The 25,223-nt window shown below is 45.1% G+C and overlaps 1 protein-coding gene across 4 annotated transcripts in view; it reads left to right on the forward strand.

Annotated features, from left to right (window-relative positions):
• Positions 1-25,223, forward strand: part of LOC308514809 (rho GTPase-activating protein 7) — a 167,994-nt gene that overhangs the window by 118,819 nt on the left and 23,952 nt on the right. The window contains exons 1-3 of one of the 4 annotated variants that reach the window (XM_081085125.1): positions 2,773-3,155; positions 17,724-17,795; positions 22,542-22,623. In XM_081085125.1, coding sequence (XP_080941251.1) covers positions 3,119-3,155; positions 17,724-17,795; positions 22,542-22,623 — 191 coding nt within the window. In that variant the 5' untranslated portion in view covers positions 2,773-3,118. Of the gene's footprint in view, positions 1-2,772; positions 3,333-17,723; positions 17,796-22,541; positions 22,624-25,223 lie in introns of those variants that run through there. The other 3 variants (XM_081085123.1, XM_081085124.1, XM_081085126.1) reach the window with 3 other exon arrangements.

Genomic DNA, 25,223 nt, shown 5'->3' on the forward strand with positions numbered 1-25,223 from the left:
GTGCCTTGAACCAGAAGACATGCGTACTGAGTGGGGTGGGCATATTGCGAAGGCACAGACTCTTAGAAACCTAATTAAAGTAAACTACAACTTCTCCCGCTAATAATAAAAATTAAGAACTTATTCTGAGAATTGATATGCTTTGGGTGAGATGCTTAGAATATAGAATATATTTTTAAGGTTTGGATTTCTAATAAATAAGGGAAATTAGCACATTTAGGAGGTGTATTCCTAATTTCCAAGTTTGAAATACACACTGCAGCCTAAATGATCTTTTCAGAATGCAGATTTGATCATTGGAGACATTCTTCCATGAAAATGGCTTCTCTCTGTTCATCACTGTTAAGGATTTTAACAGTCATGCAGGGAATCAAAAGTTCTTGCTCTTACTTATCCAGCATCCCTTGGAATCACACCACCCCACCCCTGCCCCTTACCGGCAACTGTGAGCACTTTGGCAGCTCTTCTAGCACCCAAACTTCAGTGGGCACTCCCTCTTCTGTTGTCTTGGGCCTGGTCAGGTCCCGACTTCCGGGCCCTCACACCTCGTTTTCACATGCCCCTCTTTGCCTCCCCACTAGGCTGTAAACTCTGAGTAGGCAGAGGTGGACCTGCTCTTGCTTACCTTTGTGTCCTTGGGAATTCACATCTGTCTCGGGAAAAGAAAGCTCAGTATTGCTTCTATACCAGTGATGGCGAACTTATGACACGCGTGTCAGAGGTGACACACGAACTCATTTTTTTGGTTGCTTTTTCTTTGTTAAATGGCATTTAAATATATAAAATAAGCATCAAAAATATAAATCTTTGTTTTACTATGCTTGCAAAGATCAAAAAATGTCTATATGTGACACGGCACCAGAGGTAAGTTAGGGTTTTTCAAAATGCGGACACGCCGAGCTCAGAAGGTTCGCCGTTGCTGCCCTATACACTCTTGGATTAATTATATGTTAACTTCTTTCTAGTTGGCTACACTTAATCTGGTTGGGCTCCTTATCAAGGTCATCCTGTTTACAGCGGTGTCTGCAAAATACTGTGCTACATCTGAACTTTTATCAAGAGTAGCATTTAGTAAGAACAGCCCAGACTTGGAGACCCTTGTCCTACCCAGCGGTTGTAGGTAGGTGAAAGCCCTGGACATATTGCTGAATAGAGAAGTGCCATGCCTTCCTGAAATGCCCTCTTCAGAGCCTGGTTCTGGTTTGGGTAAGTCAGGGAGCCAGTAGTTGAGGTGTTTGAAACACATGTAAAAAAGAATGTTGTGTATGTACACTAAGACCTAACTATGAAATCAATACATTTTAAACTCAGAGAGACTAAATTCTCCCATTTGCATTTACCCCAATTTAAAAGTAGACTCTGCCCCCAGCTCCCCTAACCTCTCCCCTGCTTTATAGAATGCCACATAAGACACTACACATATTTCACTTGTTTATTTTGTTTACTGTGCATCTTCCCCACCAGGAAGTAAACTCCAGGAGGGATGGGATGTTTGTACTTTTTGCTCACTGCTATATCTTCACAGCCTAGAATAGTTTTGGGCATATATACATGCTCTTGATATGTTTGTTGAATTAATGGGTTTAGGTTACTAGTAGTTTTCTTTGCCCAGAGGTAATAGGCAGTACGTATCAATTAGCCCCAAAGTAAATTTTCATGGAACTGGCTTGGATTTTTTTTTAAAAAATCTTATAGAGATTGTTTTCATTTATGAGCTTTAAAAATATTAGACTTCCTAGTATATCAGGGGCCCTTGAATTACAGTGCCTCAGAATCTCCAGAGCTCTTGAAGAAATGCAGATTATCACCATCAAAGATTATAACTCTGCCCAGCTGGTATGGCTCAGTGGTTGAGCCTCGATCCATAAACCAGGAGTTCAGGGTTCGATTTCTGATTAGGACACACGCCCAGGTTGCCTGCTGGATCCCCAGTAGGGGGCGTGCAGGAGGCAGCAGATCAGTGGTTCTCTCCCATCATTGATGGAATCTAGCTCTCTCTCTCTGGAATTGATAAAAACATTTTTAAATAATTTTTTAATAGATTATAGCTCTGCAGTCTGGGGTCCGGTCCTACCAGTTCCAGGAGCTGCATTAGGTTGTAACCCAAGGGCCAAGATTTGAGAAATACTGGCTGCGACTGACTGCACACCTTAGACTCCACACGTGCGCAGTAAAAGCTCACCCTTCCCTACAGCAGTATTAATTACTTACATTACGCCTAGGGGCTTTAGCAATGAATAATCAGTGTCCAAAGGACTGCTACTTTCCCCATTATACAGACCAGAACAGGCTGATTTATCCCTACTTCCCCACGTCCCCTCTGTTCACGCGGATGTATGCGGTTCCTAGAATTACTGAGACTTTTAAAAAGTGTGCAAAACTACCAAGAAAGACAGGAAAAGTGCGCGGGGTCCCGCGGAGACCTCCCGGATAAGTAGCCGCCTCATGGGCGCCCCCTTTGCCTTTGCCTCGGGCTCCAATAGTTGGAGACCTTTAGGCGTTTCCTGCTGCAGACGTGCACGTCCCCCAGGATAACATTCCAGCTCCAGCCGGGGAGGGGCGGGGCCAGGGGCGGGGCCAGAGGACCGCCCGAGGCCGAGGCTGGCGAGCCCGGCCGCAGGGAGGAAGCGGGGGCGGGGCCAGTGGGAGGGGCCGGCTGAGTGGGTGGAGCCTGAGGGCTGCAAAAGGCAGTGGCGGGCTACCTAGGAGGTGGGGAGGGAGCCAGGTTGCCACGCCCGGTCCCTCCCCTCGGGGTGGGTAGTGCGGGCGGGCGCGGCGGGGAGGTCGCGCCAGAGGCAGTGCGCTCCGGCCGCCCGTGCGAGTGCGCTTCGCTGCTGCCCCGGCTATGGCCGATCTTCGTGGCCGGAGTAACCGATCCCGGGCTCCTCGCCGGGTTCCCTGAGCTCCCTCCCCTTTCAACCTCGGAAAAGCCCTGCGTTCTTTCTGGGCCCGCGGCGAGTGGCACCGAGAGGAGTGGCACCGAGAGGCGAGCCAGGATGCGCTGAGGACCGCTGGGGCGCTCGTCCTGGGTGCAGCCGTGGGTGGCGGCGCGGAAGCCCAGGTGTGTCGGGCTACCTCGGTTTCCCCACTGAGCGCCTGCCGCCCCCCGCCGCACTTGATGTGCAGAAAGAAGCCGGACACCATGATCCTAACACGTAAGCTAGACTTGTGCCTTGCCGTCGGGCCAGCTGCGGGAGCCAGCTGCGGAAGGGACCCGCCGCGGAGGAAATGTCACGCCACCTTGTCAAGTCGGTGCCTGGCGCTCTGTGCTTTTGAAACGCTTTCCGAGGAGGCTTGGGACCGAGTCGCCCGAGCTTCTTGGAGTGGAGGAGGTGGAGTGTGGGGAACACAAGGGGTTTGGGGGGTGGGGGGAGAGGTCTTAATCTCGGGTAATGTCTCCTGGGGGCGCATTGCCCGGGACTCAGTGGCTGGCGCGTCCCGTGGGCTCCGGGAAGGGCTGCGGGCTGGCGGGGGAGGAGGAGACCACGGCTAATGAAGCGAAGCCCACGTTCACTTCCTGCTGGGGCTCGGGACCTAGGGCCGGGCTGGGGGTGCATGGCCAGGCGTGGGGCGCGGGCCGGGGCCGCTGGAAATAACCAGGCGGTGATGGCCTCTGACCGCGAGGACCGACCGTGCTCGGCGTGAACGCATTCTAGTATCTTTTCTGCCAGTACTTGCTTTCCTTCGCCATAGGAAGGAACGTTTATTATTTAGGGACGTTGAGATCGTGGCGGCATTTGGAAAATTTTTTTTAAAAAAACGTGGAAGTCAGTTAATCAAAAACTTGTTTTCATTTCAAACGGTTCTGTTGAAATAACTCAGAAAATCTGAGTCCGGTGGCTGCGCCCCTGGAGCGTGTTGAAGCTCTTTCCAGCCCCGCGGTTGGTCTGCGCGTGAGGGGTACGTGCTGGCAGGGCTGCCGTGGAGCTGACTTCACGGGCTGGGGCGTTGATCGGTTTCGCAAAATGTCCCGCGGAGATGCCCACGCCCTTGGCCCCGGAGGGGGCGCCCGCGCGGAGCGGGTCCCGGGGCCAGCGAAAGGAAGGAAGCACGCCTCCCGGCCCGGCTTTTTTTTTTTCTTTCCTCGGAGCCAGGCGACGGTCTTTTGGAGCCCTGCCACCCCTGTGACCTTGTCCCCACCTCCGACGTCACGGGCCGGACGAGCTTTTGATCCTGCCGAAGGAGGTGCACCTTGGCTGCAGCCAGGCGGCCCTGCTACGTGTCTTTCCAGAGCTCAGCCCCTGTCACGAGGGGAGCTGAGTGGAGCCCGGGGGAGGGAGGCTGGCGAGTCGGAGCCGTGTCTGGTGCTGATGTTTCACAAACACCCAGTTTATGCTGGTTGTTGGAGAAGGAAACCCCTGTGTCTAGTCAGTCTGCTCTGTGGAGAAGGAAGCCTTGTCCCACGCCAGCTGTGAGTAGTCTTCATACGCTCAGCCTGGTTAGCAAATGGGTTCATTCTCGGGATTCCGAGGCTGGCTCGGCCATGGTAATGAAGGTATGCAGCCCAGACACAGCCATCCGCTGCAGAAAGATTCACGAGGGTGGCATCTATGACGCATTTGGGTAGAAAAAAAACAGCTCTGGAGACAGGAATACTGAGTCTCAAATTACATTTTTTTCCCCCAAACTGCTGAAAGGATGAGGGAAAATAATAGCCCAGCAGAACTCTGAATGTAAATCTATCCGCAGCTCCAAGAGGTTGACTAGCTCAGCATCCATCTGGTCCCCTGCGGGATCATTTGCAGACCATACGTGTGGAACTGGTGGAGGCACCCAGTGCCATCTTGGCTTGCAGACTCCAGCAGATGGTCGGAGGGGTGCCCTGTAAGTCAACAGCCCCCCTGGTCGAAGAACTAAAATCCTGGAGATTGAGTGTCAAATAGTTAGCAGATGTACACTCAGAAGTTATTTCAAGACATTTTGGGAGAAAATGTTGGCGATTGCTCATATTAACTTTTATTGTAGCATGCCAGACTTACAGCGTGGCCCTGGCCTGGGTGCATACTTTTATGATTAGCACTACTGTTCAGAGTTTAAAATGAAGCATAGCAGACTGACTTTCTCTCCCAGCTGCCTTTCAAAGTTTGCTTTTGACCAAAACAGAGCTTACTCCAGTTCAAGCTGAGCGTGTGACACCTTACACCCAAAGGGACTGACCCAGTTTCCCAGCTCTGCAGAATCAGAATAAGTAGCTCCCAATTTAAATCTTTCCATCGAGTGGATGGGAAACGTGGTTTGGGTGACTTCCATGTGTCTCAACTTCCCAGTTGTAGATCTTATGAGAAACACCACTGAGGTGCCTTAACGAGTGAAAAGGTTGAACGGACGGGTAGTTACCTATGGCTAGTTGTAGGCAGCGATCCAAGTTTTAGTACACTGGTCCCATCAAAAGATTTAACTCTATTTGTGGAACAAAGGTGAGAGGCCAGTTGCACTTTAACCTCTAAAGCCTTTCTTTATTTTTTTATTTTGTTAATGTTCTATACCGCATTTCAAATACGGTTTAAGGATGTTTTTACATTGAAAAAGGATGTTTGGTTGCTGCTGGAAAAGATACCATAATTAACAGAAAAACTTGTTATGATTGAACAGGTTATTGCTGTGAGTGGGTGAAAATCGTTCTCAAACTCTTATTTGTAGAATTAGCGTGGGGGCTGAGAGGGGATGTGGCGGGCCCCAGTGCGATGCTGCCAGTCAGAGGCTTGGTGGGATTCCAAGAGGTGGTTTCAAATACAAAAATAAGTACTTGGGTTTCCCTTGGTGTCCCCATGGAGATTTTAAGCCATGATGCAATGCTCAAGTGAGAGTGGTATTTTTATGACTTAGGTGAGTAAATATGCCATTTGAAAAATACCCAGGGAAGGGTGGAGGTGAATTGGGCCAGAAGACAGGGGCATGTAGAGTACAGCGGGTGTAAAGTGCGTGGTACTGTTCTGAAGAGAGCCTTGTGCTTGGACAGGATGGTCCAGTATTGTAAACACGAGTTTCTCATGCTTAGTTCTCCTTCCTAGCAACAGGAAGACGGAAATGAGGCCATGCAGAGAGGGGGGGAAAAAAGACCCTGGCTGGCTCCAGACAATACTTGACCCACCCTAGCATTCACCCTGTATAGCCAGAAGACTTGCAAAAGTAAAAATAACTTCAGATGTTTCCCTTTCCTCCCTGGCTGTTGCCAGATTGCTGAGGACTGAATAGTTGGTGCTTTAGAACAGTGCTTTTCAGCCCGTGTGCCGCAAGAATTTTTAAAACGTTTAATACCTCACTATTCAGTCGGGGGCACTGACCTATTTTCCCTTAGGTTGTCAAATAAAAAAAAAGACAACAGCCAACCCAACAATGGCCATCCGGTGTGACTGATTCAAAACTATACTTTTTTTTTTTTTTTTTGTCAGATTGGGAAAAAATATATATATGTTTTTTTGGTGTGCCACGGAATGTTAGTAATTTTAGTTTTGTGCCAGGAGATGAAAAGGTGTAAATCGCTGCTTTAGAACATTCTACCAAAACCTGGCCTCAGGGTGTAGCTAGCAGCAAGGCACACATAATGCCAAAGCCTGTGCTTGAAATTATAAAGCAGACCTGGGGAGAAAGGAGATTTTCGTGTTTCATGTTTGCATAATCCAGTCATTAGAATGATATGAATTGAGATCCAGTGGAAGAGAGAAAATTTAACTTCTGAATTTAGTCATTCCTCTGAGTGCTCATTTGAGCAGAATTTACCCCTAAGAGACTTACTTACCTGGGAGCAGTAGGTCTACAATGCAAAGGAAGTATCTATACAAGCACTCAAGGCCCAGATTTTTCTCGCTGTGGAGGTGGAGGTGAACTGATGCCCAACCGTAAAGTGCAGAGAACCAAACACTCTGTCCCAGAAAGCACAGTCCCATGGTCCTCTTTTCAACGGCTGTGCAATTAGGAGGAAAATGCTTTTCGGGAGCCACTCACAACTGTCCTTATAGCCAACGCTGTGGCCATTGCCTATGGTGGAGCCTAAAGATCTGAGGGGTGGTTCCTCTTTTAAGAAGATGGTGCTGTAGGGTTAAAGGATGTTTTCTAGGCATGGGTTGCTGGTGTGAATGCAATCAGTGGTGTTTTCTTTCACCCTCAAATTAGTCAGAAATCTAATTAATGTAAAAGGGGGAAGATTCCCAGCTGAGAAGGGCTGTCTACTCTTCTGCTTGGGGGACCCATGTTATTGTAAAGGATTATCCTGATCAAGGATAAGGACTAGGGAGTAGGCCCGCTGGGGTTCTCTAATTAGGTCCACTCTCTGCCTTTGCATTTTTCTCACTAGCTACTCCCTCCTTGCCATTGAAATGTATAGCCTTGCACACTTGGCCTGTATACTGTTAGAGTCGCTCACAAGAAACACTCAGCCTTCTCTATTATGGGCACTCCTTTTTGAAGTTTTATAAAAAATGTGCAGACTTTTGACAAGATAGTATTAATATTACAGAAGTAAAATGGGTGGTGTTTGCATTCATGGTCACATTTAATTTTTGCTGCCGCACCACAAAGCAGATACAGTGGGCCTCCCTTTCACAGGTGGGAGGACTCTGAGGCTTGGCCAGGTCTCTCACTACCTGGCACACCTAGGTTTTCAACCAGCGGTGTGTGTGTGAGTCCCAGCGGAGAGGGATGTATTTGTCAGGAGTTGATTCTGTTTAGGGAACCGTATTTGTCACTTGGCATCGTGCGCCTTGCAGTAGCCGCAGTTTCCTAGAGGACTTGAGCTCCGAGGTGGGGAGCTACAGTGTTGGGGTTCTGGATAGAAAAGCAGTCGGTTTTGCACCCCTTCTCTGGAGGCCCAGTGGATGGAGGGTGAGCCTCTGTCTCTGACGTGTAGACAAGGGGTCTGGGTGCCATAGTCTGGCCTGTGCTGACTGCCCCGGATATGCTCTCTTCGGTGCCAGTCTTTTTCAATAATATGTCTAAAGGGAAATATGTCTAAGGGGGAATGATCTCGCAGATGAAACTGAAGACATTTGAATGGCATCATGAAAATGCCTGCCGAGTAGGAACTAATGTTCTTGGGCACCCAAAGGCAAAATGTGAACACTTAACTGAAGTCAAGCCAAAACAGAGAAATCAGTTTCTCTTAATCATTCATCCTTGGTTTTTATTCGGCTACTTGACTGCATTTCACCGTGGAAAGCCCTGTAAGCTCCTTTTCCATTCACATATGCCTCTACGTGGTGGCCTTCTCAGGTCTCTCTCTCTCTCTCTCTCTCTCTCTCTCTCTCTCTCTCTCTCACACACACATCCCAAGGAGGAAAATCAAAAGCGCACTGAAGGCTGAGGTGGGTGAAGCCAGTCCTCAGGCCTTTGACACCTCCCATCCACGTTTTGTTCCCTTCCCCGCCCCGCCTCCGAGTGTCCTGCGGAGAGGACTGGAGGCTGCTTCCTGGCTTGTCAGAAAGGCGCCTTCCTTCTTGCAGGAGTCCCTGGAGGATGTCTGAGGGACAAAAGTTTTCCACACCCTGAGGCTGTAGCCTTTCTCGGGCGGCTGCACTCAGGAAGCTGGAGAGAGGAAGGGCCTTGGGGGTGAGAAGGCCTGTGCGCCCCCCCCCCCCCCCCCCCCCCCCGCGCTGGGCTGCACCACAGCCACGCTGTGCCTTTTGTCACATCCAGGTGATAAAGTAGATGGAAGATGCCGAAATCATCGCCCCCTCCCGCATCTGGGGAAACCATGGACTCCTAAGGGACACGCTCCGCGCAACTTTCTGTTTCAGACTGTGCAGTGTGAAAAAGGGATCTTGCCTAGTCCTTGTGTTTGTAAAAGTCATTGCATGGGAAATTCCAGAACTTTGCAAAGCAGCCTGGAAAAACATTGCCTCTTCCCTGCTGAGAAGTGGGGAAGTTCAGTGACTAGGCCAAGGTCACCTGCGAATTGAATGGAACTTCATACCCCTTCCTGTCGGATGTGACAGCCAAGCGGGAATAGCAGCAACATGAGGATCTTAATGTGTGTGTAGGGAAAATGCTTCAGGTATCAAACCAGGAGGGTTCCTAAACTAGATAGGAGTACCTGAACCAAATCTTCACCATTAGATGCCATGAGTTGGGGGGGGGGGGGGGGGGGTTATAAGTAATTTTGATGAAAATTATTCTTAAAAGACAGTAATACCTTTGAAAATACTTTTTGGCACAAAACAGTCCAATTGAACAGCATTACCTGTTTGAGGTTAGACATAGGAATGGCTAGAGATGGCTTATATTGACCATGATCTGCCCTGTGTTTTCACGGCTGTCCAATAAGGCAACTTGATTTTTTTATTTGATTCTTGATTTTCTTTTTTCCTCTTTGTCAGAATTATCTGAAATATGGATGAACATTTCTTTAGAATTCCTCACTATTCCCTTTATTTCTAATTTACAGGTTTTTGTAGCAGTACAATTTGCACAGTATTTTCTCTATTTCCTGTGCTATAGCACCCTAGAATTTAGGACATAAACCAAAGATTGGGGGTAGGTGGGTGGGACCTTAGTAGAGTTAGCTAGTTAACATGTTAAAAGAAAGAATCGATGTGCTTGCCAGCCTTTAATGATGGAGATGGTAGAGTTACTTTAAGTTTGTAACAAGGCATTTTGCCTTAAACAATAAAGGAAATGGACTATATAATCCTAACACAGATGCATCACTTTACACACAAAAAAGCTAGAAAAATAAGGGCCCTTAAAAGTATTATTTAGATTGTTTCTTCAGATTGCCTTCTTAATCTACGCAGTTATCATCTTTAAAGGGCTTCAATGCATGGTTTGAAAGGCATCAGTATTTGATATAAAATACTAAAAATGTGTGTATGTACTCGAATGTATAAACAAATCGAAATCGAAAGAGGTGATGATGCAGTATTCATTTCCTTAATCGTTTATTTTCGTTTCAGTTGGACTTCTTTGTGCTGGGTAGTAAGTGCCAACTTTGATTTGTTGGGAGTATTTTCTGTTCCTGGAAGTAATTGGATCAGCTCAAGTCTGGAATGCCTGATAAAACCATGTCCTACATGGGCTTGAATTAATGCTGAGCTCTTTATCTTGCAAGGGAAGAGCATGTATGTTTTTATGTGAGCTACTTGCCTTTCTTTGGTTGGTGTTAAAAACAGCATTTTGCAGACGCTCGAACTAAATGATCCCCAAAGGGGATGTCACATGATTTAATTTTGCATTTGCCGAGTGTCACGGCATGTGCCTCATCCCAGGTACAGGCTTGCAGGGCGGGCCTCCCAAGATTCCCTTCTTTCAAGGCGAAGCTATTTATTAAGTTGTCATCACATCATTGGGGAAAATGGGTCCTTTTACCCCCCTTTAGATGATTTCTAGGAATATTTTTTACTAGAAAGCAGCATATCTGCTTCCAAACTTCAAGCAGGAAAAGGAAAAAAACTTAAAAAGAAAACTCCCCAAACTTCCAGTTCTTACTCGCACTAAAAACCGGTTCATGCTTTAAAAGTGAGTTTAGAAAATCAGGGCTTAAAGCAGTACTGTTGTTCTGACTTCTGAGAGGAGGAATGATGTGTTTGTGAAATTGATAGTAAACTTGGGAACTGACAGTAGAAATGAAACCTGTTCTTAAGGTTGTCAGTGAGAAGGGAGGGGGCCTCTGACTGAAGCCTGGGGGGTTTGCAAAGCCTGTGGCAACCCCAGGTTTTACAGATGAGGAAATAGGTCCAGAGAGATTATTTTCTTAAAGCTGCTTAACTGAACAATGGATTCTTTCCTGGACCAGTTTTCCTGGCCTGTTACGGTATACTTCGCCCCCTTTCTGTGATGGATTGTTAGAGTTTGGGACGCTCAGATGCAAAGCTAGTTTCCATCTGAGGAAATGGAGCCGATTGCTCATTGGTTTACCAGGCGATGAGATGCTTACATCTACTTCCCACTTCATGCCTGCCCTTCCTTTGCTGTGTTACAGTAAATCCAACTATTTACCACTCCTTCACAAACACCTGTGCTTCCCCATCTCTCCACCTAGAGCTAGGTCCTAGCTCATTCTGTGTCTACTCCCAGCCTCTTCTCCTACCATCCCTCTGTCCCTTCCTCCCTCCCTCCCACCATCCATTCCTTCCTTCTTCCCTCCCTCCCTCCCTCCCTCCCTCCCTCCCTTCCTTCCTTCCTTCCTTCCTTCCTTCCTTCCTTCCTTCCTTCCTTCCTTCCTCTTTCCCTCCCTCCTTCCCTCCCTCCCTCCCTCCCTCCCTCCCTCCCTCCCTCCCTCCCTTCCTTCCTTCCTTCCTTCCTTCCTTCCTTCCTTCCTTCTTTCCTTCCTTCCTCTTTCCCTCCCTCCTTCTCTCCCTCCCTCCCTCCCTCCCTCCCTCCCTCCCTCCTTCTCTCCCTCCCTCCCTCCTTCTCTTTCTCCCTCCCTCCCTCCCTCCCTCTCTCCCTTCCTCCCTCCCTTCCTTCCTTCCTTCCTCCCTTCCTTCCTTCATTCCTTCTTTCCTTCCAATCTATCTTTGTTTTTCTTCCTTTTTTTCTTTCTATGAAAATAATGTATTTCAAATTGGTTGCTTTGGTGGGTAACAGATAACATGTTCAAAATAAAATATAAAAATATAAGGCGGCATCACTTACCGTGTTACTTGGTGAAACTTGTTTCGGCCTGACGTATGCTTATACACACACAGTGTGCTTCTCTACATGAATGCATGCACATATTCATACACATTACCTGCATACATGCATGTACAAGGTTACAATGTAAAACGTATTTCTTATTGTACATCTTGGTCAGAAAAATTAAGACCATTTTACTGGAACAGAAATCGTATTGTAGCACATTTATTGTGTGATGTTTACTTATTGAGCAACTGCTATGTACCCCACACTGTTGTAGGTGCGTGGGACATATATCAGAGCTTATGGGGGCGGGGGGGGGGGGGAGAGAGGCCAGTAAGGGTGGATCACTTAGCCTGTGGGAGATGGGGTGACAGAGTGTAGTAAGGAGCCCCAGACCAGGGCACATGGCCGTTAAGACTTTGGCTTTTCACGTAGGAAGTGGTGACTCGGTGCTGCCTGTATAGTCCCTTGGGACCAAACGCGTGGGCCTGTGAATAGCCCTCAGGAAACCAATCCGTCCTAAGTAGAGGATCAGCAGGCACCACGCACTCCACGGGGAACTACCTTTCCATGTGGCTTCCTGCTTTGGGGCAGGAACCTGTGTCTCTGGTTGTGCCTGAGCAGAGCTGACAGCATGCTTAGCAGATGTTCAATAAACCAATATCGAGTGAAGAGGGGATGAAGATTGGCCCCACTTCCATGCGTGACGGTACTAGAATATATCGAACAGTGGATTTGAGTCAGCTGCTCTTAGGCCAGATGGCCTGAGAAACGGAATTAGTGTCAACAGGTTTTTTCAGAAGCTTCCTAACTGGTTTCTTTCAGAATCTGCACAGCAGGGCTTTAGAATTTTTTCAGACACGTGAGGGTAGGAATGCTTCTAGTTGCCAGTCCAAATCTTTGCTGGGATGAGGTAACATTAGCGTTTAATTAAAGATTAATATATAAATACTGCTATCTGACTTGGCCCACCTAAATCCGTTTTACATCGGTAACTCCTGATAACCAGTCTTCGGCATCTGTGTGTGTTTGACATTTATTTTTATTAATTGCAAAGAGAAAAGGATTCAAGTCATAGTTCTTGGTCTGAATTAGTCCTCTAATGCCTTACGCTTTTGTTTAAGGAAGAAATTCGGGCAGCATTTATTTGCCGTGAGCCCCGGTTGTGGGGTAGCATGTTGTTAAAGGAGCCAGGGAACCTGAGAGTGCCCACTGTGAAGACCACAAACAGAAGGTTTATTTTATTTTTTGTTAATCCTCACCCGGAGATATTTTTCCATTGATTTTTTAGAAAAAGTGGAAGGGAGCGGGGAGACAGAGAGAGAGAGACACATTGATGTGAGAGAAACACATCAATTGGTTGCCTCCCGCACGCGCCTGGACCAGGGCCAGGGGTCCAGCCTACAACCAAGGTACTTTCCCTTGATGGGAATCGAACCCGGGACCCTTCAGTCCGTGCTATAGCCACTGAGCCAAACCAGCGAGGGCAGTAATCACTTCCTGCTTCCCCTCAGTCACTGTTACTCAACCTGCTAAGAGCAGCAGGTTTAACAGAATGATGACGGGGTTGGGGAATTTCTGTCTCACTTACAGAAAGTGAGGGGGAAGGGGGAGACGGGGTCATCCCATCGTGCCAGGAAATGTGCAAATATGGCCTGATGGTTCCCAGTCATACACAAAAGGACCTCATTCATCTCCTACAACTGGCCACTAACGCTGTTTCCAATCAAAATTTCCTGTTTCCTCCTCACCACATTTGTCTGTTGTTTGCTTAGAGAAAACCCAGGTACAAAAGTGACATTGTATTCCCATTGTGTTTTTAGTTTCTGACGGCATTTGCGCCTGGTGGGGAATGTTTTTAAAAACCATCCTTATAGTTTTCACACCACCACTCACGTACATTGAAGAAAAAGTTATACCCTGATTGCCTGGTAGAGATCTCCGAAAGCCAGGTCTGGGGCAGTTCTTACAACTAAAGTGATTAGGCATGTACATGGTTTTCTTTAATATTTCGAGTGTTGTTTATTGTTATATATATATACTAGAGGCCCAGTGCACAAAAATTCGTGTACTGGGAGGGGGTCCCTCAGCCTGGCCTGCCCCCTCTCATAGTCCAGGAGCCCTCAGGGGATGTCCTACTGATGGCTTAGGCCTGCTCCCTCTGCGGGAGGTGACCGGGATGATCAGGGGAATGCGCCACCCCAATCACCCCGCTGCTGCTGCCACTGCCGGCCACGGCGGCTACGAGGCCTGAGCCCTGGGCCTCACAGAAGACGTCTGCCCTAATTAGCATATTGCCCTTTTATTAGTAATGATTTTTAAGGATAGAACCTATCCTGTTCATTTCTGTGTGTCTTAGTTCTCTATCCTACTATGGCATTTGAATGAAAAAGCTCATTTTTAAAGAACTGGTTATTTCCCTATTTGAATGTCTTGGGGATGATACTGGTAATCCATGTGTTAGAATCAGTCTGAGGAATATGAATTAATATGCATTAAGTGCTTAGGAGGGGCCTTGCACATACCATGCACTCAGTAAAAGTTAGCTGTTGATAAAATTGTGGAAAGGCATCTGGGAAGACTGCCCAGAGGAGGCAGCATTTGAGCGAAGCCTTGAAGGACGAATGATAGTTGACCTTGAGAGGATGGGAAAGCATTTCAGGCCAGAGTAGTCACAGAGATAGATGTGTGGGAAGATGAGCACCCAGTTTACTTTGGCTGGGATACAGAGGAGTACCGGGAGCCACATGAAGAGCCTTGACAGCCGCATGGAGGTGTTTAGACTTGATTTTCTGAGTAGTGGAGTTCCAGGAAGGTTGTTAGAGACAAGATCAAAACCGTAACTTAGGAAATTTGATGAGCCAAGGTTGGATGGATCCTCAGAGAGGAGAGAATTGGAGACCCAGAGTTTTAGTTCAGAGACAAGAGTAAAGCTAATGGCCTGGATCAGGGGGGTGAAATTAGAGAGGGTATTCCCAATCTGACTTGGATGTAGACATTAGTTCATTTCTTATTAAGTAAAATGTTTAGAAGTGTTTTTTTCTTTATTTTTTTAATGTTTTTAATTGATTTTTAGAGAGGGGAAGGGAGAGGGATAGAGAGATAGAAACATTGATGAGAGAGAACATCATCAATCAGCTGTCTCCTGTGCGACCCCTCCTGGAGATGGAGCCTACAACCCGGGCATGTGTCCTCCCGGGAATCGAACCAGGGACCTCTTACTTCCTGGGTTGATGCTCAACCGCTGAGCCTCACCAGCCGGGCTAGAAAATTCTACTTAAAAAAACTCAGTACTTATATTGGATTATTACCATTTTCTCTTGGTAGCAATTGGAAAGGGGTGGGAGTGAAATCAATGAACTAGTCTTAGTTTAAAAATCAGTGACAGCTTTTTATAATGTTTACCATTTTTTAAATTCTGATTTCTGCAGAAACAGCAGATTATGTTCTCATTTGGTAGGCAGCCTTACGTTTTCATGCATGGACATTTTTCAATGTAAAATAGATATGGGCTTATCTATTTCCCATGATTTCATCTCTAAAAGAAAGACAGGTTCTCCTCCATTTTAGGGTAAGGAAAAGGGAGGGCAAAATTACTGGATCTGCAGTTCTTGAACGCGCCAGCGCTGCCTTCTAGCCACTGTAAGCCTTTCATTCGGTTTTCTGCTGGGGAGGCAAATCTTCACCTGTTCACATCACTTTTCTCTAACTAAGTGGCTCTAGGAAGAGCGACAATTTAGACACCATCTTTTTTCGATCGGTTTTTGGTCATTTGGGAGCATTTCATTTTCTCAGTGATGGAAAATGAATAAGAGCATGACGAGGCAGCAATAGGCATTTATGAGTTCCCGAAATCACCCGGGTCCTTAAGTGAGTAATATATGTGACAACACTTTGTAATTTGTAAAGCATTGCTAGTATATAAATAAATGTCAAGATTTTTTAGAAAAACGGTACCTTATATCTTCCGTGCCTCTTGGCATAAAGCCATTTTAATAAGAACATTGGGAACATGCTCTAAGCAAGTGGCAGTATTGGCTGGTGAACTGTGTCTAATTAAGGCTGGTGTGTGTGCACGCGCTGTGACCTGGTGTCATGTCTGAACACAGCCAGAAAACATGGCCATTGAGAATTTCTAGTCACTCACCACTTGCTAAGTGAAATATTAAGAAAACAAGAACATGTACCTCTTAACAATCTATTGTTCCTTGTCTAACAATCTGTTCAACAGAAATAAGCTCTAAATAGTCAGAAACTGAGTTATTTAAAATATTTTCTAAGAGCAAACAGCTCCTTTTTCTTTCCATGTCTATCTTTGAGCGGGGGCCATGGAGATAGAGAAAAAGTTGTTTCCTCGTTCTTTAAAATAAAACATTGAGCTACTGTAGGGTGTCCCAAAAATGTATATATACTTTGAATAAGTATAAAGGCAGTGTTCATTAAAATACATTTCATTTTCAAAACATAATAGCATCTACAGAAAAATATGTGTACATTTTCTTGGGACACCATATATTTTTCCAGCAATATAGTTTCCTAGAAAATGTTTATTTTATGATTTTATTTAAAGCCTTCTTAATTTCTTTCTGAGACAAGATATGGGTATAAATACAAAACAAAAAAATGTTAAACCCAGATAATTCCCATTGGGCAATTCTATTTGTTCTTCTATGCAGTGCAAACATGGAGTTTCTTACCTGTTTATGTCACTTATTTTTTATTGATTTATTTTTTAAAAAAATATATTTTATTGATTTTTTTACAGAGAAGAAGGGAGAGGGATAGAGAGTTAGAAACATTGATGAGAGAGAAACATCGATCAGCTGCCTCCTGCACACCCCCTACTGGGGATGTGCTTGCAACCAAGGTATATGCCCTTGACCTGAATCGAGCCTGGGACCCTTGAGTCTGCAGGCCGACGCTCTATCCACTGAGCCAAACCGGTTAGGGCTGGCCCCAAATGCTTTGAAACCATTAAGGTACCAGGCAAAAATAAGGTATGTACTTCTCCAAGATGGGCTCCCATCTGGCTCAGAGGAGACATGCTAAATGAAGGTTTGAATTTGGAATAAATTAAGCAATGTTGAGACAATTACAAATGAGTGCATAGCCTTAGATACCTATGTAGTCTGATGGCCTGGTGAACGTGGGAAGAAGAACTGAAAGAATATTCTTGCCCTGGCTAGTGTGGCTCAGTTGGTAGGGCATTGTCCAGTGTATCTCAGGAGGTTGCCTTTTTGATTCCTGGTCAAGGGTACGTGCCTTGGTTTCGCATTCAGTCCCCAGTGGCATGCATGCAGAAGGCAGCCTATGTTTTTTTTTTAAAGAATATTGCCTGGCCGGTATAGCTCAGTGGTTGAGCTTCAACCCATGAACCAGGAAGTCAGGGTTCAGTGATTCTCATCATTGATGTTTTTCTCCCTCTCCCTTCCTCTCTCTGAAATCAATAAAAATATGTTTGTTTGTTTTAAAAGAATGTTTGTTGTGCAAACAGAGAAACTCATGAATGTGCCCTGACCTCCTGTGTGAGTCAGTTTTAACAGAACCGTGACTACATCCTTGAATGAGTTTGAACATAGTAATGCGTCAGTTGCACTTGGCCTTTCTGTTTATCAAAACTATCTACATTCTACACGATGTTAATCACAGGGAAATAAAAGCTTTATTAGGCGTTTCAGCCTCCCAGGATTGTGGGATTTATTGAATTAATGCCCCCAGGTCATCCGACAGCCCGGGCCTCCCTCCTGTAACTGCATCTGAAGACCTGTTGCCCCAGTGCCTGGGGCTTAATGTGCATCCCATCAGGTGGCGAAAGGTCAGGCTAGTGCTCTTCCAGGGTGTCAGACGTACTTGGCCTTCTGTTGATGTGAAAAGTAAACCAAGTTAGGCCATAATCATTAATAACCGGAACATAGAAGCAGCACAGGGTAACCTAGTTAATGCTAGGACCTCCCCCCGCTTCTTTTTTTAAGGAAAGATGGATAATTATATGCATTTTTAAAAGTCTGGAAAGATGCACAATTTTTAAATCATTTGAATTAAGGGGACTTGGGGGCCTTATTTGTTACCATCAGACATCCGTGCTTTGCTTGTATAACTATATCAGAGCGTATAAGGAAGAAGCATGCTGAGGCACCTGTGACTTAACCTCTTCGTCTTCTGTTCTATTGCAGAAATTGAAGCCAAAGAAGCTTGTGATTGGCTACGGGCAACAGGTTTCCCCCAGTATGCACAGCTTTATGAAGGTGAGCCGGGAACACCATTTGTAAAAAATGTTAGCATAGCCCTCGCAAGATGGGCTCAGTGGATAGAGCATCCGCCTACGGACGAAGGGTCCCAGGTTCAATTCTGGTCAAGGGCACAGGCCTGGGTTGCGGTCTCAATCCCCAGTAGGGGGTGTGCAGGAGGCAGTCAATCAATGATTCTCTTTCATCATTGATGTTTCTATCTTTCTCTCCCTCTCCCTTCTCTAAAATCAATAAAAAAATATTTTTTAAAAATGTTAACATAATCATATCCTTGGTTCATAATTATTATTATCTATTATTTACTTTCAGACAGTTTCTTATATGCTTAGCTATTTCCTTCATTTAAAAAAACAATGTCACAAGCACCTAAGACCCTCCCCACCCCCACTCAAAGCAAAAGCTAGGATCTTGATAATAACACAACCACATGCTCTGCCTCTGCCACGCCCCTACCCAAAGTCACTGTCTTCCTGAACTTCTGTTTATCTTTTTTTTTTTTTTTTTGCTTTCCTTTTATAAACTTGTTTTCCTTTACCAAAAGGGTCTTATGCTCTAAGTAAACTTGTAGAATTTAATATTTTCACTTCTTATATTAAGATTCTTCCAGTCTGGGTGCCCTCTGGACTATGTCCCTATACTGCTGTCACTGTTGTATAACATCCATTGTGTGACTATAGCACAGTTTATTTATGTACTCACTTGGCTGGGCATTTTGGTTTTTCTGTTTTGCTTTTATAAACTGTAATGTTTCAAACATTCTTATGCATTCTTGTAGTACATGTGCAGTAACTTATCTCACATATGTACCTAAGGGTAGGATGACTGGGTAATAGAGAATATGTGTATTTGATTTGATAAGGCAGGTTTTTCAAAAATGTGCCGCATTTCATTCCTACCATGTATTCTCAACACTGGATATTGTTAGACTTTAATTTTTGCCAATCAAATGGGTATAAAATATCTCTCAGAGTTTGACTTCCATTTCCCTAATCATTGATGATACAGTGCACATTTTTTCATATCATCTGGCCAGATGTTTGCTCTTCTGTAAAGTCTGTGGCCCGTTTTTCTCCTGAGTGACTGTGCGTTTCTTCATGGTTTGGAAGAGCTCTTTATTCTAAACCTCTTGGTCTTGTGTTGCAGTTTGTGATGAGGCTTTTCACGTTTTTGAGATTGTCATTCGATGAATATTATTTCTCCTATGGCATTCAATATTTTAATGAAGAAAAATGGCCTTTTTTAAAAGTAATTAGGATCTGGGCTGAAGTTCTACTACTTCTGTTCTCGTCAGTGCCCTGGGGTGCTGAGGGCTAGGATGGGGAGCACCTCGAGTCTCCATCATTCTCAGCCTCTGGCTGCCCCGTGGGGGTGGAATGTGCTCTGCACAGCGAGATGAGAATAGGCTGTTCGTTTAGATGAGAGCTTTATTATTCTCTGTATTAAATCATTTAAAGAGAATTACAGTTGTGAACGAGTGAACTCCATTTTACGAGTAATTTTCAAGCAAAGGTTGGGTGAATAATGAAGAGGTTCCTAAATTGAGAGTAAATGAAATGACTTCCAGGACTTCTTCCAACTGAGCATTCTTTGCCTCCGTAATACTACTCAGATGACCACACTGGGAGTCTCCTTTATTCATTTACCGTTCATCCCACCACCCAGTCAACTGACTGAGCAGCTAGTGTTAATTCAGCACCCACAAGGATGCCTGGCACTGGTGGGTGCTACCTGTCTTACAAAAACAAGGCAGTTCAAGCCTCAGAAAAGAACTTTGATTGTCCGACTCTCATAAAGCAAACATAATTTTGGTTGATTCACATTTAAAAATACACCTTTTTCATTAATGAAGAAGGAAGGAGATGCTATGAGAGTTAGCCACCATGTGACAAAATCTCTAAAAGATCCAGTTGAAATGATGTCACTTAAATTTGTTTTCATGTTGAACTCTTCTCACAATGAATAGTTATTTTAAAACAGGTCTTTAGTTCTTCTCTCCTTCCAGAATAATGAAATAGCAGACTGCTTCCTGTAGCAATGGCAGTGTTCTCTCAATTGGAGCTAGCGGTCACTGCCAACCTTCTTCAATACTTGAGCAAAACCTCATGGGTCCAGGCCAAGAATGGCTATAGTGCTAGACATGATCAGCAGGCTGCCTTGAAGAGGGGCATGGAGTTGGGTGGAGACGGGGCTGCTTCCCGGGAGCAAATTGGGCAGAGACCCTAGAGATGATTCCCTTTCCCTCGCTCACTCAGCTAAATTCATTCATGGCCTAAGTTACAATACCTGGTCTTCCTCATTGTAGCCCAGATCGAATGTATGCTTTTCCCATGAAGATGGATTCAGAATTATGTTATTGTTAGACCATATAAAACCGTTTACTGCTCCCCCATGACAGTGGGCATCTCCAATTCCTTTTTTTTTTTAAAGATATTTGGTTAACCTGTATGTGTGTTATGACGGAGTTGCTTATCTTCCCTTTGGAGAGAATGTTTGACCTCTCACCCTGGAGAGTATCTCTGTCCTTCAGGAGGGCTTTGGGGGTGGGGCAGCACTCTATTGGATTTTCCATTCACAGCTCTTCTGGAGATGGGGGAGATAATTGCATTTGCAGCGGCGGTCCCGGGACTGTCCTTTGTCCCTTTTGTTCTCCTATTTAGAAATTAAATTTCCTCCAATTATGTCCATTTTCGGTGTTGATTTGCTGCCAAGCAGCAGCACTTTCTTGTGATGTGTACGTTTGCTAAGACCCGGCTCCAGTCTCTGTCCTCAGGCCTCCCCAAATCCTGAAAGGCACGCTGCAGTTTCTCAGGTTACATCCCGGGGTCCCTTCCTGTTGGCAGTTCTTCTTGAAGCGTGAGCCTGCGTTTGAGGTGTATTGTTCTGGGCTATCATTTCGCCCCTTCTTCCTGTCGCTGTATGCAGGGTGCATAGCACACACACTCCACACACCAACCCACACGTTCCTGGTCTTCCTAGTCAGCTCTATTTTGGTCCTTGGCAATTTTTACTTCCTGCCTTTAAACCCAAGCTAGAAGTTTAAATCCTAACCTGAAGAACTCTGGGAACATCTACACATCATACACCCTCATCTATTGAAAGCTTTTTTTTTTTTTTCCAGGAAAGAGTTGAGGCAAGTAATAGAAATTATTGATTTAATTATTTCACTCCTCTCTTGCTTGTAGCCCCTACTACCCTAGAATTTTTTTTTTTTTAACAAAATTTTGAAGTTAATTGGAATCAGGAAAGTAATCTAAAATACAGCCCTGCCTGGGTAAACTAAGTTAGGAATTGCTAAAATAACATAGTTGCTGTCTCCTATACATTTAACAGCATGTGAGCTTTTCCACTTACATTTATAGATCTGATGTTATACTTGGGAAGTATTCAAAATATATTCTTTAATGGCAGCTCTGTTACTTAATACTTAGAGTTTCTGGTGGCTGTTCAGAGTGAAACGCAGTGGCATAACCCGTAAACCACTTCGCAGTCTGCCTTGCTTGTGTTTACTAAGTGGCATTCACCGTAAGCCCTCTCTTATTTCCACTTATATGGGGGCCACTAACATTTGCCAAAGAGACTCAATCTACAATTTAATGATGAGATGTAATCCTGCAATGCTAACTTTCATATGTTTCTTCATAAATCTTTGGGCTCTAGCTACTTCATTGGTTTTCCTATGTTACCAGTCAGGGAATAGTACAAGTTACCTAACTCCAGCCTTTAGAAAAAAAGAATCGACTGTCGTACTCATTATGTTAGTTTTCAACATTGTAAAGGAAAAGGTATCTTAAGTGAAGCGTTCTGTAATACATGGGCAAGCCCATTATTCCCCCTGTTAGCGGGGGCTCTGAGGGAGGATCACGTGTTTTTATCTCATGGCAGTTCCAGCGTGGATGTACATTTCTAGAGGTGCTGCTGGTCTGCTCCCTACTCGGGGATTTTTTGGGGGCCGGGGGGTGGATTTCTCAGCAGAGAATAGAAGAGTGACTTTTTCATTGGGTGGACTGGTTCTCCCTTTCTGCTTCTCAGTTCTGCTAGAACTCCTCCGTGTCCTCCGAGTACTGAACTCTTCCACAGACGAAGGGACTCGGGGTTCTGCTGGTCTACAGCGGCTCTATAGCTGGCCTTCCGTTATAGGAAGAGTTCTACAAAGTCCTCAAAAGCCATATGGAAGTGCTAGTGTGTGTTTAAAAATAGCATATCCTGAATTCTCTTGAGCTTTGGATGTCCTGCAAATGGCTAGATTTGGTTGACCACACTTGCCATTCATTGTTCTCTCCATCTTTCTTTGGCCCAATTTTCCATGTCCTCTTCCCTGGTCCAATGTGAACAGAGAGACACATGGAAAAACAACACCACCACCAAAAAGCCCGGCCACATTAAAAGGGAGCATCCTTCTCAGGGCGTTCATTCCATCTTAAGTTCTAATTTATGGCGTGGCCCTCTAGCCTGCTGATGTGTTTAAAGGTGGGAAGAGTGTTTGTGAGCCACTCACTTATCTTTGATACCTGAGTCTCCAAACCACTTTAGGTCCTAAGCTCCCTGAGGCCACCGATACAGAATTGTCTGAAGTTGCTTTCTTCTCCCACAGCATTTGACAGGGAAGGAGGTGTTTGCTCTGCAGACAGTAGGTATTCAAAAGTACTTTGGCGGGTTCCCTCCCCCACACCTTGCTAAACTGGGCTAGTTTGCTACGAACCTAGGGTGCTCAGTAAACGTATTTGTTTGTATTTGTCTTTTCAGATCTCCTGTTCCCTATTGATATTTCCTTGGTCAAGAGAGAGCATGACTTTTTGGACAGAGATGCCATTGAGGCTCTATGCAGGTAAATGGAAATGCTTTGAGCACTTTTTTTTTTTTTTTTTTAAGAATAGTGTGCTTATCAATACAAGATGGTTTTGTTTGCTTTTGTTCTAACTAATTAGGTCAGGTCTTTGAATCATTATACCCAGCAAATGGGTATAATGATTTGCTTCATTATAAATCATAGGCCTTTTAATTAAAATAAGTAAAATTCTATTATTTAGTATTGCCATTAAAATAGCACTGCCCTGGGAGGTACTCACATAGTCCTGTCCCATATTCGACACCATATGATTGCTCAAACAGCTAACTTCAGATGGTTCAGAAAGTTGAGGATTTTTTAAAAGGCAATGTGATTAACTGCACCGCCCAACCGGGTACCCTAACCAGGTCAGAGCTGCTGTTGTACTAGATGGAAAAAACACATTCAGAGGAGTAAATGGGGACGGGGGAGTTCTAGTTCTCCATACTAGAGTCAGGAGAACCATTGCTTGAATTCCAGGAAAGCCTCCCCTAACCAGTTCCACTTTTCCAGGTACAAACTAGTAACAATAGGATTAAATACGGCTGGAAAATAACCCAGCCTTTAACCCAGGTGGACAGGCAGCAAATGAGCACTGATGTGAAATGTGACTAAGAGTCAGGCATCCTTGTTCGTTGTGTTGTGCTGGTGGGTCTTCGGGCTGGGTGTTATCGAAGCTCAAGTAATAAAACATACAGCAGACAATGACGGACACCGATGAGCCTTCCACCCTTCGTGACATTTCATTCGTTTTAAGTAATTCCTGCTTTGTCATTTTTCTCAAAACCTATAAGCCATAAAGGCTGGATTCTGGGGGGGAAAAAATGATACCGAAACAAAATTCACATGCTGACTTGATTGTAAAATTAAAATAAATGTTCTTTCAATGTCAGTACTTGTTTTAACTTGGAAAAATTTTAAGATAGAATGGCATCCAATATTTATTTCCACTTTGTCAGCAAAGAAAGCAGTGGTATTTCTGAGAAAGTATTATTTTTTCCTTTCTTAGGTGATACAGTGTTTTCCGAAGCAGCTAACTTAAGCAGTGGTTTTAAGAGAAAGATGGGGAAGATGTTTAGAATGATAGATGGAATAGACTAGTTCTCATGGTTTAAGAAAGAAAGAAAAAAAAAGCCCTATTAACCAGAGACACTGTCACTTTTCAAACCCAATCAAATGACTGCTCTGAAAGAACCCGAGGTCCAAGCCCCTCACTGAGTGCACAGCATTAGAGCTGTGTGCTCTGGAATGAAGAACCCGGGCAGGTGAGGAGGGAGGGAGGGAGGCAGCATCTGGAATAGAAACTACTGCAGACATTCTTCAGATGTTTTCGTGCTTAGCGTGCGGCAGAATTAATTTATTTTCAATTCGTCATTGGCGATAACACAGAAATGAGGCCACTCATATGATGTGTCCTAGGAAATATTTACGCATTGCATCACATCATCCATTTCATACGTTTTAAGCCACTTAGTGAGTGAACCCCTGAACAGCAGCAGCAGCTCAAGAATTCCTGGGCCATAAAAATATCACTGCTGCCTGGCTGGCGTTGCTCAGTGGTTGAGCATTGACCTATGAATCAGGAGGTCACGGTTCGATTCCTGGTCAGGGCACATGCCCAGGCTGTGGGCTCCATCCCCAGTGTGGGGCATGCAGGAGGCAGCCGATCAGTGATACTCATCACTGATGTTTCAATTTCTCTCTTCCTCTTCCTCTCTGAAATCAATAAAAAAATATATTTTATAAATATATATATTATATATATATATATATATATATATATATATATATATATATATATGAAATCACTGCAGCCCTAGCCGGTTTCATCCAGTGGTTAGAGCGACCTACGGACTGAAAGATCCCAGTTTCTATTCTAGTCAAGGGCACCTACCTCGGTTTCAGGCTTGATCCCCTCCACCTCGGTTGGGGTGTGGGAGACAACCAATCAGTGTGTCCCTCTTACACTGATGCTTCTCTCTGTGTCTCTCCCCCTCCCTTCCACTGCCTCCAAAAGTCAATGGGAAAAATATCCTTGGATGAGGATCGACAACAACACAATATATCCCTGAGCCTTACAGCCCAAGGGTCATGATTAGGTTCTTGAATGTTGTTTTTTTTTTTAATAGCAATGTGAAATTCTGTTTCCTGCTCTGCGGGGCAGGGCCTCCCCTGTGCCTTGTCATTTCCGCTGGCCCCCGCACCGTGTGAGAAGCTGTCCCCTTCAAGGGAAAGATGTGTGCTCCTAGCTATTGTGTGAAAAGCCTAAACAGCTGGGCCTTGATCTGTGTTTGGACTCTGCAGCGTGTCCTGCCTGGCTTTGGTTTCCTCTTGTGCACAGAATAACATCTCCCAGGTTACACGGGGGAAGGGGATGCCGGCCGCTCTGGCTGTCAGAGTGCTTTAAGTCTGACGCCGGATGGGAGCACGTGGGGAAAGGCTGGAGCTTGGGTTTTCTTTCAAATAAAAAAATCTTCAGGATTCACAGTAACAGCCATCAACTTGTTTGTAATGGAAAGCCCAAGGGCTGTTGCTCTCATGTTCACATAAGTAGACTTTCACGGAAAATGACTCTCCTTCAAGAAGCCGAGACGAACGTG

The sequence above is a fragment of the Myotis nattereri genome (genome assembly GCF_964212035.1).
Source record: "Myotis nattereri genome assembly, chromosome: 2".
NCBI classification, from domain to species: Eukaryota; Metazoa; Chordata; class Mammalia; order Chiroptera; family Vespertilionidae; genus Myotis; species Myotis nattereri.